The following is a 12118-nucleotide window of genomic DNA, read 5'->3' as shown; positions in this document are numbered from 1 at the left end:
ATCTATATTTGACATTTATGAAGTTTCATGGGTTTAGTAGTGGCCATTTTAATCTAGTTCAACAAGTCTCATCCAGTCATTTTTGCTTACTTCATTGTTTTTTGTTTGTAAAATGTTACTTGTTTGCTGAAGGGATTTTTGCAGCGAGGATACAAGTGGTTCTGTAAACACTCCACGTGAACAACCCCAGACTGGTGAAAGAAATGGAAAGTTTTGGCTATGGCGACTGTTTGGTAACGGAGCCTCAGTGACGAATTGAGCTTCTGAGATAGAGCCACGCCAGCTGATTGACTGACTGACATTCTATAAGGGGGTCCAGGGTTTTTTCTACGAAAGTGTTGAAATTTGAGGTTTTTCATTGTTTTGTGAAAAGGAAGTCTCCCAGTGATGCAGGAAACGGAACGGCTACCATGTTCCAAAAATGCCAGATTCCCAGGGCCTATTCCCTGAGCCCCCAGCCCCGGCAGGAGTCAAAACATCTCCAGCTTTAGAATCCAGGGACACTGTATTTTTATTCTTATTCTTTTTTTTCTCTTTCCTCAATGGTTCCAGGAAGTTAAGCGGGAGCTGCAGCTCTTCCTCAAGTCCTGTCTGTTATCCGGACGCTGGCTTAGTGTTTAGGTTAGCCGTGACGTCATCAGCTCTTCAGTGTGTGACAGATGCAGAGGACACACAGCTGCCAACAGGGCATGTGGAGTGTGGAGATGTGAAGCAGACGTGTGCGTGTTTTTGTGTGTGTGTGTGTCTTTCTGCGCGTTCGGCCCATCAATCCTTTTCTCTCTCATATACACTCCCACGTCTAGATGTTTTTGTCCAAACTTGCATCTGGCCTTATTCTCTGCTCAAGGAGAGGTCCAGAAAAGGGCCAGCACTGTCTGTACTGATTACGCACTGGCATGTTGGAACATTGTGTTTGAGGAATACCTCAGTCTCTGCCTTGAGGCTTCTGTCTGTCAAAATGGACCCACATATTTATTTACAGAGCTCTCCCCCTTCACTTTGCCTCCCACTCCCTCTGCTGTGTCTAAGCTCTAACAACCAGCATTTGTAGTAGAACTGTGAGAGAAAAAGTAAGGCAAAGACAGTATAGGCAAGATGTTTATCCTTTTTCTTTTTTTTTTTTTATTAATGTTTTTATCTCCTATTGCATTCTTGGTGCATATTTAAATGACTCCACAAGTCTGTATGAGATAATCTCCTAAATCTTCTCCACCTCTCTTTCTCTCTGAAGCCACACTGCAGCTCTCAGAGCCTTGCCCACTACTATACACCATTTATTTATTCACGGGGGTAGACACACAACTCACTGAGCCTCTTTTTCTCTCTCGCTCTTTTCCCCTCATTCCATTTTCAAATTCTCTCTCCCGCGTAATGTTCTTCATGCTAAGTGATGAATACAAGCCATCAAAGAATTCCTCCCTCCCCCTGTAGCAGTCATTTTTGGTATCCAGACCTCCAGCTCTGTTCTCCCAAATGTTATTGTTCAGACAGTCGAAACATTTTAGATTCACATTACCTCCAGGTCAAAGGGCTACAAATGTCCCAAGACCACAAAGCTGTGCTGTTAATGGCTTTTAGTTAGGTGAATTGATCCAATGCAGTCCCCAATACGACGAGGTCAGCTCCTTGTTGCGTGGGAACTGGCAGAAGGGGGTATGAATTCCAAACGCAGCATCTGTAGGTGGAGAACAGACGAGGTTATCTCCCATCTACTACTGGGTTAGAGCCTGTTTATTGTTTTACCTTGAGTTCCTGACGTTGAAAATGTTCCTGTCCCTGGGAATTGCACATTGGGTACTCTGTAAAGAAGAGAACCTTAAGATTATTTTCTGGTTTTCCACATTTCTTAAAAGATCTGTGTTCATGCAGATCTTTATTTTTTCTGTGATTACACTGTATTTTGTCCCCAAACATAAAATCCTTTTACACTTTTGTGTCGCAGCCATCCACCAGAGACTGGAGTCTGATGGCACAGAGAGAGTGGAGGGATCGATGACCCAGCGCCTAGAAAACATCCTCAACAGTAAGAATCTTTTTATTTGGAGACCAGCCGAAAGACCAGCCATCTTGCTTTATGAGAAGATGGTGTTGGCATTTTAGTTTTTTAAATTATAAAATTTTAAATCTTTACAAAATGTATTTTTAATAAGTAGCACAATTTTGGGTATTTGCTGTTATCTTACTTATTACATTATAAGTTTTCAGAGTAAATTGGCGGAAATAAAGTTACTGCCAACCTTTAGTACCCAACGGACAACAACATACAGTAGTACACTGTTATCAGAACAGATTTGCAAAGTCCAGTCACCTTTGTGTGTCTTCCTCCAAGCAGATCCCTTAGCAGATCATGAGTTCCCACCCTTTCATTTCATACATGATAATGTGACTGCTCTAATGGAGGGTCAATGAGCAGGTCCTTTTCCCTGAGTCTAGAGTAAATAAACCTCCCAACCGGATGTAGCTTTCATCCCCACAACTTCAGTCTTGAGGGCCCACGGCCTCCTGGGCACAGACCACCATTTACCCCCCAAAACCCACGCAGCACCAGTCTCCCAATCACAAACGGGAATCTTAGCTTCATGACAACTCAGATTGGTGAATGAAATATGTGAAAAATTCCTCTGTTCTGTTTCATGCTGTTTTTCCTTTAGGGATTTTGTTTTGGGGGCGTGGGGTTTTGTTTTGATTAGAAGAACTTGGGTTTTTCCTATTTGAAGGCACATCCGAGGCCACCCACGAAGCCATTTAGTTGGGCAAAGGTTCCACAAAGTTGTATGACAAAGATGTAGCTGTCACTTTCTCCTTAGCAGCTCTCTTTCTACTTGTGGTGGACTCTCATACAGAGCAGGAATGTAACTAGAGCCAGCAATAAAAGGGAAATGTGGTATCAGTATTTATTTATATAGTATTCCAGTTTCTCATTTTCTCCTGTTTCTTTACTCTCATTCCTTTTCTTTCTCTCTCTCTCTCTCTCTCTCTTTCTCTATCATAGGAGCGAGTGACACAGCAGATGCCCTTTTCCAGGAGGTCTTGGGGCGGAAAGACAAAGCTGACTCCACACGCAATGCACTCAATGTTCTGCAACGTTTCAAGTTTCTCTTCAACTTGCCACTTAACATTGAACGTAATATCCAAAAGGTATTATTCACGCATTTCCATACATGTGATAAACACAGCAACAATAGACGCCAGCATTTATACTGTATTAATTTTAACTGTGTATATCATACAAAGTAACTCTGATTCAGCCCAGCTTTTGTCCTACTTGTAAAGCTTTCATATGACTTCTAAAATGTGTGTAATCAGATTTTAGATCATTCATCAAGAGAGAAACATTTTCATTACTCTTTGTTCTACAGTATGCACTTAACAGCCTCCCTATTAGTGTTATTTGGTTATTATAAAACCCAAGTAAGTTATTGCCCCATGTCATTAGCCCATGTCGTTAACACCATGTGCAAATCTTACCTTATCTAATCTAAAATCTTATATCTGATGCTCACTGTTGGACTTGTTACTCGGAAGTTGTTGTTACTTATCTCTCTGTTCAAAAGAAATATTACTTTGCTTATTAGTCCCTGTCAAAAGAAACTTGTCACATTAAGTTTTTTTTCCGTCCGAAAGACACATTTAACAGAAAATAGAGGTGGAGTGACGCACCAATGTAATCGGTCGCGAAAATACGTATCATGCCTTGCAAGCAGGGCTCCAAATTAATGGTGTCCCGTTGTCCCGGGGACAGTAAAAAGTGCACCTGGGACACAAAGTTTCGGGATCTGGGACAGTTTGGAAACAATAAAGAAAATGAGCTCAAAGTGCATGCATTTAGTTTTTAAAGGTTAAGTACTTCACGAAGAAATACATCTTTGTGTTCTGACATAATTTCATATGAATTCTTCAAAATACCACTAGATTTGTGAACCAGAAACTAAACATGTCGAGCAGATTCTTCTCAAGCGAGGGCGGAGCTCAGCCAAGTGTCCCTGTCTGCAGCAGAGGCAGCCGACTCGGGTAAAGTCAAAGTGACTTTTTAATTCGAGTGGACAGCATTAGTGTTCCTTTAGGTACCAGCGTAAAAATGCTCTGTAAATTAACGATCTATTAGAGGAAATGATCAAAACACCTGTTAAATGATTAGAAACCTGGAGAAAATCCATCCACTCATAGGTGCACTACAACAAGCTCTGTGGTTAATTTCTAACTGCTGCAAACATGTTAGTTTACATCCACCTAAAGCTGGAAGTGAGAAAAAGCTGGATGTTCAACTTTTTATGCATCATGCTCAAAGAATGTGTCACTATCACAATTCAGACTTCAATTTTGATTCAATTAATTGTTCTATTAATTGAAAAATAGCTTAATTGGAAAACAATCTATAGATTAATTGACTGATTAATTAAAAAAATTATTGCTATATTAATCAACAAAAAAACCCTAAGAATAAATAATAGCAGCTTTATTGTCATCATTGCATACATATACATGTTACAGTGAAAGTAGTCCGGTGGATTTAACTCATCCTCCTGGGGGGAGCAGTGGGCACCCACAGGCAGGGAATGGGGAGTTAGTACTGACACACATGGTGCATGGGCTGGAATTTAATCTGGAGGACTTCTGTATCCCTGCCTGATGTTCTACCCGTTGAGCTTTACTTGTGCATTTCAAGAGGTTTAAGGCCATTACCACTACCTGAATACAACCTAAATGTTACTATTGGTGATTTTTCTTTACTCCCAGTGCGAGAAACTAGAAACTATGGATATGCTTTTTATACAATCTGATGCTTTTCTACCCTTTTAATGTTGTTACATTATATCACATCTTTTTTGTGATATTCTACAGCAGCATCTGCATTGTAACTCATTTCAAGAGTAAAACATGAACTGCTGGTAAAATCCTGAAGACAGATGGAAATAAAGTCAGCTTGCACAGAATTAATTTACCATGGAAATCCAAGGTCTTCCACAGGTAGAATGGTGACTTCTAACCAACGTAGAGTTCCGTGTAAGAGCGTGTGTGCTTCCGTTGTGGCATTCGTTTTTCATTTGTACCTGATTTATTGAGGTAAACACAGTGGATGGCAGTACACACATCCACTATATAATTTGCTTTATTTGATAAAATCCCCAACAGTGTAATGTTAATTATGAAAACAAAAACACCAAGAGCCCAGTTTATGTTCATTATGAGTTTTTTTTTTCCCCCCTTCCTTTTGGCCTATCCCGTGAGTTCAGGGTTGCCACAGCGGATCATTGTCCGCATGTTGATTTGGCTCAGTTTTTATGCCGGATGACACAGTCTGACGCAACCCTGCCATATTTTTACTGGGGTGGGACCAGGACTGCGCAGCTGGGGAGGGGAATGGGCTGTTGGGGATTCAGTGTCTTGGCCAGACATATAGCCGTAACCCGGGATCGAATCACTCACCTTGTGGTCTGTGGACGACTGCCTTACTAACTGAGCTACAGCTACCCCCATGCTCATGTTTGTCACTCCTCCTATCCACAGAAGTCTACAGACGATGATTTTCAATGTCAGGAAACAGTTGGAGAAGTGGTTGTTATAAGCACACAAACTTCACATGAGGAAGAAATGTGTTTAGGCTACGGCTACGGGCTAATATATCGTTTATCCCAATTTATCCCTAACATGTAATTTTTCTGTGAGTGCTCACCATTTCATGGGATTGGCTCCTATACATGTTACAATAATTTTCTTATGACCTTTCATTCTGACAAAATCTGTACTGTGAACATTGTAGGAACTTCCATCTTTGTGGTGACAACAAAGCAACATTGTAATGGGAGAGAGAAACTAGCATTATTACTGAAAATTTATATGTAACGTTTTACACTGTTATTTGCTAGGAAAAGTAATATTTTTAATATTTTTCTGATGCTTATGACAACGACTTTGAATAATAATTAACAGTTTTTCATTCATAAATTAATTGTATCTTCAGTAATCTCTATACAGACAATAAAACCAACATTGAATAGGCTCTGCTCACATTTATTATCTGTCACCCTACAACCTCTGTCCAAAATTAAACACGCTTTGACCAACAAGCTAATCCATGTTGCAGACGGAGAACGCTAAACGTTATCGTTTAAACACAGTGGTAACTGTTGAGACTGTAGGTTTTGCGTCCGCCCTGTCCATGTCCAAACCAGTTGTGATTGTTTTAGAAATGAACATCGGGTATTTGAGTTTCTGGGATTTTTTTTTTTTTGCTGCTTTAAATTACAAGTTAAAGGACATTCTTCAGCACATTGCTGTGCAATCATTGAGTGTTATTTCAAAGTTGAAGAGCTTTTTTTTCTATTTCTCTTTCTTTTCTCAATATGTGCAGCCTATTTGGTTAAGGTTTTGATGGATGTCATCCAGAGGGTGGAGCTAGAGAATCTGAAATACACAAAGTGTGTCATGATTGATAAGTTTTTTAAAAAAAACAACTTTTCTTTCCAGGGGGATTATGATGTGGTGATCAATGATTATGAGAAAGCCAAATCTCTTTTTGGCAATACTGAGGTTCCAGTTTTTAAAAAAGGTAAACTTTTTTTTTTTCTTTTTCCCCCTGATTTGTTGGGTTTTTAATTTCAACAAATTAATAAAAGTAATTGAAATACAGTGTAACTGCATATCAAACTTAAAAGGTTTCTAAAAATTGATTGTTGCCATTGTGAATAATGTTATTTTATGTACCTCTTTTTTGTGTAGTGTATGCTGAGGTAGAGACAAGAATCACATCTCTGAGGAGTCTCTTAATGGAGAAATTGCTGCAGACACCATCAACACTTCATGACCAGAAGAGATACATCAGGTCTCTTTGCAGTTGTTATAGTTTAGATTTCAGTCTCTTTGTATGTCTTACTTACACCGCTATTTGTTGTTACACATCTTTATATTTTGCATGTTTTTGGTTTTCATCTTTATGTATCATACAGTCTGGAATCATCAAATATAAAGTCCTGACATCACTTTCATACTCTGTCAGTATACCTAATTTCCTTTCTGTGATGTCTGTCTGTCATTGCTTAGCAGAATAACATCCTACATCTATGCTCTTCTGTCTTCCTTTCACTTTTCTATGAATGCTCACAACAAAGCTTTTCAGCTTTCTGTTGTCCCACTTATGTTCCTGTTTTTCTCTCTCCCTTGCCTTTCTTTTCCAGATTTTTTTTTCCTTTTCTTTCCCCCCTTCATCCATCTGTTCTTTCATACTTGTGGTCTTTCCCGATTTATTATTGTTAAGACCAACCTGTCAGGATCACAGAGACCAGCTCTCAACCACATGGCAACATCTTTCATCCTGCTGCATTAGGCACAGCTCTGAACGCCCACTCAGCTCCTGTTTATTCTTGCTGTAAATGGTGGGAGCTTTGTGTCTGTGTGTCTGTGAGAGAGTTTTGCTCAGACTTTTGAAAGATGCCACCTAATGAGAAACAAACGAGCGTCTGGGACATAGGATGACACTAGAGGGATTCAGGCCACAGCGCAGAGAGTGAGTCATCTGAGATCGTACTGGTCAGTGAGTGATGTCCAGGACATAAAGTCCTGGGAGAAGAATCATTAAGGGTAGAGATGGTTACACTGATGAAATCCTAATCCAGGGAAACAGGGTCAATTTAATTTTTATTTTGAATGCATAGAGTACATCCTTCTGCATCTACATTTACCTGTTTGTCACTAACAAGTATCTCATCTCTTTGCCACTTTGACTAAAGATTTTCCACTAGTTTTTTCATGTGGATGAATTTATTTATTTTCTGGACACAATCACATTTCTGGATTTTGTGTCAAAATACAATATCTTTTAAATTATTCTGATTAACCTCACATACCATAAGCCCATACCAGTGTGTGAGAGTTGTTGATAAACTTTACTACATCTATCGTTAAACATCTTTTATCCTTTATAAATCCTTTTATAAAAGATTAGCTGTCTGTCTTTTTTGCTGCTTCCACTGGAGGGTGCCAATGTCTGAAATTATAATTATTGTTTTGTTAACCGAGAATTTTATATCTCTGTTTTATATTTATGTTCTGTTGAAGATTTATTGTTTAATAGGTTTTTACTGTACTTTTAATTAGCAGATACACATTACACATGTATTTTCCTGCTGGACACAAGGTCATGTATTAACATGGAAATTATGTGAATTTGTTAACTCCTGCATTATATGTTTTTCAAGGTGTTTTTTTCTTTTACTTTACCACCTATCTGTCAAAATCCTATCATGATAACATTTATAGAATTTGCACTTGCAAAGCAGCCAACACTTTGCAAAATAGGTGTGTGTTTTCCTCTATGTAATTTCTGAATATTAATTTTCATGCATCTTGCGACATGCACCTTATAGATACCTGTCTGACCTACACGCTCCTGGTGACCCAGCATGGCAGTGCATCGAGGCTCAGCACAAGTGGATCCAGAAGCTCATGTTTGACTGCAAAAAGGAGTTCATCAGTGGCCAGAGAGGTGACTAACACTCACATGTCCAAGCTGAGGGAAAAGCCCCTATTTAACATTTCCAATCAAGCGGCTGGTGGATGTCACATGGGTCTGAAGGTAGTTGAGAGAAGAGAGAGCCAGCTGCCTCTCTGTTGTACCAGCTCTCTGCATTCCCCTCTCCTTCACCGCCCTCCCCTGCCTGTTCGAGGCCCACATGTTTATTTTTTCATGAACGTATGAATAAGATGAAAGTGAGGGAGCATTGGCTTTGGGTTTTTGGTTTCAGAGCTTGACATGTTACTGCACACACAAACTGTCGTTCTCCCTCACACACAACTTCACAGATGGATTGGAACAATTAACCCCAATTAAGCCGTTCCTCTGTTAAATCAGCTTGCAGAAAAATGTGGATGTGAAACCATCAACTCAGGAAGAACAGCAATTCGCTAACCATGCTTAGACACACGCATTCATTCCTACACCCATACTTACACATAGGCACCCACACAAATACATTGTGAGTGGGTGGCTGCTTCACATAGTGCAGCTGGAACATAAACATGTCTAATGCTAAGGGTAACAGTGGTTTCCGGGGCTAGGGCTTGATGGATCTGGGGGTTGGTTTGTTCCCTGGCTCTCCACACTTAAATATCATCCTAGTTATCATGTCAGGGATGTCCCCTTTTCAGTCTACTGATCCCTTCACCAGCAGGGCAATATGTGGCTGAGGGTTGCATGCAAATTATGAGCAACTCAGCTACTTTGACAATTGCTGGTTTGCAAGAAATGTAGAGAATTGTATCATTGTCACGGTCTTCCAAAATATGAATATGAATTTTTGAGATGTCTGAGCTCAGTTTGGGGTTAGCCAATAGAATCTACCTGGTTAAGGTTAAAAAAAATTATCTTGTTTTTAATTTAAAAGACAGCAAACGTGACTAACTAAAGTTGTGGGACTAAAGTTGTGGTCGCTAGTGTCGGGATCCTACGTCTTCGCCTGCCACATAGAGTGGACAGTCTTTTTTAGCACAACCACAAAGGTCACATGCAAGGAAAATATAGATGTAGGTTGTTTTAAAGGTACCCTGTGGAGTTTCCTAAGAAATTCGCACAATTCTTTTTCAATTTGTGAATTCTCTTCTTATCTAACCAGCTTGTTGTAATGTAATGTTTTGTCTTGTTCACTTAATTTTTAAACATTTTGAATTCTTCTGATTTCTGTCATTTCTGGTTTTGTTGTTTTCTGTCTCCTGCCCTTCTGCTGTCTTACTGTCTGCCTCTTCCCCTCACACACACCTGACAGCTATTTACCATCCTCGGTCTTCGCTATTCACCTCTGGCCCAAATACGAAACCAGTGCCTCCTGAAACATCCCTCCGGCAAAACACCCTTAAACATCCACCATCATGAAACCACATTCAGTACATTCCCCTGACCACCTCTTTCCCCCCTGCCTCCCACTCATATCTCTCCTCATGGTCATGTGACCAGGATTCCCCTTACTTGCACCTCACAGCCAGTCCCTCGGATGACAGCCTCCTCATATCACATTTACCACTGTGATGCATTTAGAAGCAGCCTTTTATGTTATTGTCAGCATAACACGTGGCAGGGATTATCCCTCTGGAATAGGTCTGCCATTTTTATTTATTTATTTATTCAGAATATGAGGCTACAGGTCGTTTTAGTGTAGTTATGACTCTGTTAATTACCCTAGAAATTGCCTTGAATGTGAAATAGTCCCATCTATCTTTGCTGGAACAAAATCCTCAAACTGGAGTTCCCTTGCAAAGAAGCTTAGTGCTGCAAGTTGCTTCCGTATGTCTAAACACTCCCCTTGTGCCCTGGTGCTGCAATCTGACTCTGCTGATTTACTTATAAACTGCGGTACTCTTATTTCCTGAACAGTTTTTCATCTGCCAATGTCAATACAATTAGCAGGAAATTTTGTTCGTATGAAAATAGGTTTGTCAGTGAACAATTACATGAATTTCTCGTGTTCATGCATTTGACTAGGAAACATGCGGTTGTGATTTTAGGCTCAGCCAGTACAACTCTAGCAGCAATGTGTTCATCACATTTAGTACACTACACTTCAGTTAGTTTCAGATAGTTGTTCAGTATCTGTGGTGGGTGTTTTTTTTTGTTTGTTTTGTTTTCCAAGAAGTCAAGGAACTCTCAATTTTTATGCTTATTTAGGTCTGTTTTAAAAGGTACAAATACAAGGTGCAAATGCAAAGCAAAATTTAAAATACAGCAAGAACTACTGCTATTTTAGAGGGTCTCTGGTGCTCATTTGTTGAATACAAATTAGTATTTAATTTCATTTTTTTATTTCTTAACAGATTTATTTTTTTACCCATATTTGTTTACTATAAAATATGGTGATAGGTGCTTTGTAGAAGATGAGTATTTTAAACTCTTTTGCCTGAGCATTTTACTTCATTTGAACAAGACTTTGTAAGGTGTGTGTGTAATGTCAGGGTCAGTGATCTCTTGGGGAACCGGAAGTCAGAGAACCTGCAGAGAAGCCTCAGACGAGATGAGGAGGAAGTGAGCAGAAGTTACAGACATTGTCTCAATATATTTAACACACACACACAAGCGTGCACAACAGATACTAAAAAAGACAAGCAAAAAAATATATAGCTGCAATACCTGCCCTTCATAATGTATAGGCACATTCTTATTTAAACTGTCACACACACATGTTCCTGTGCATTTTGTGGAGTTTGACGCTTTGTCCACCCAGTGGATCCACAGCAGCTCTCATTTCTGTAAAAGAGAGGAAAATGTCACAGAGAATGAGTCTGCACAGCTTTATATCGTTTGTGTGTGTCTGTGAGAAGGTGTACGTGATGTGAGAAACCTTTGTCTGTTTACAGATAATCTGACTCAATTGAAAATTTCCTTACATTTTCTAGACTGGATGGGTTGTGTTATATGTACAGCGTTGTCGACCGCATTTGCTCCTCTGCTTGGGGATTTCTCAATACCTGCTTACACTACATTCAGCCAGTGACTCACCGGTATGCCTCTATGTGTGTCAGACATATGTTTTGGAAATGTGGCCATCCATCCTCCTTCGTTTAGACAAACTACATGTAGGCGTATTGCAGCGTTGCACAAACTTGTTTCATTTTCATTGTAGTAAATTCGATCCCCTTTCAGCACTGTGGTGTTTCACTTTCATTCCTGTTCAACTTTCACCCCTTCTTCTCTTATCCTTAAGATATCTCAAAGTGTAATTGCACTAAAGTATCTCACTATCTGAGATACAACTCCAGGACTTTCTCATTCTTTGCTGCACCACAGCTCCCTGTTGCCATCTAGTGGAGCTCTGGGGCTTTCTCTAAGGTTTGATATAACTGAAGCCCTGTGTGGCCCATGTAAACCGATTTTACCTCAGCTCTCACAAAGCCCCACAGCTCAGTTACCTCACCCTGGAAACAACAGGACATTCTCTTAGCTGTGGGCTAGGGCAGAGATGGATCCCAACAAAAATAAAGAGAGGCAAAGAGTTCCGAGGAAGGATTGTTTGGTGTGAAAGCCTGCTGAGCTTATTGAGGAATGTGGAATTATGAAAATGCCTTATTTGATATCTCCAGTTTATGGTTCATCTCCCCCCTTGGCTTACTTGTCATCTCTTGCCTTCCCTCCCCT

At 39.9% G+C, this 12118-nt stretch overlaps 1 protein-coding gene across 1 annotated transcript in view; it reads left to right on the top strand.

Annotated features, from left to right (window-relative positions):
• The window catches only part of exoc2 (exocyst complex component 2), a 46741-nt gene that overhangs the window by 21795 nt on the left and 12828 nt on the right, over nt 1-12118 (top strand). Inside the window, exons 7-11 of the mRNA XM_067512672.1 lie at nt 1943-2023; nt 2993-3138; nt 6469-6550; nt 6721-6823; nt 8364-8482. Coding sequence (XP_067368773.1) covers nt 1943-2023; nt 2993-3138; nt 6469-6550; nt 6721-6823; nt 8364-8482 — 531 coding nt within the window. The remainder of the gene's footprint in view (nt 1-1942; nt 2024-2992; nt 3139-6468; nt 6551-6720; nt 6824-8363; nt 8483-12118) is intronic.

Source organism: Channa argus, chromosome 8 (genome assembly GCF_033026475.1).
Source record: "Channa argus isolate prfri chromosome 8, Channa argus male v1.0, whole genome shotgun sequence".
In the NCBI taxonomy this organism is placed as follows: Eukaryota; Metazoa; Chordata; class Actinopteri; order Anabantiformes; family Channidae; genus Channa; species Channa argus.
Note: the sequence above shows the minus strand (reverse complement) of the source record. Positions and strands in the feature narration are given on the sequence as shown.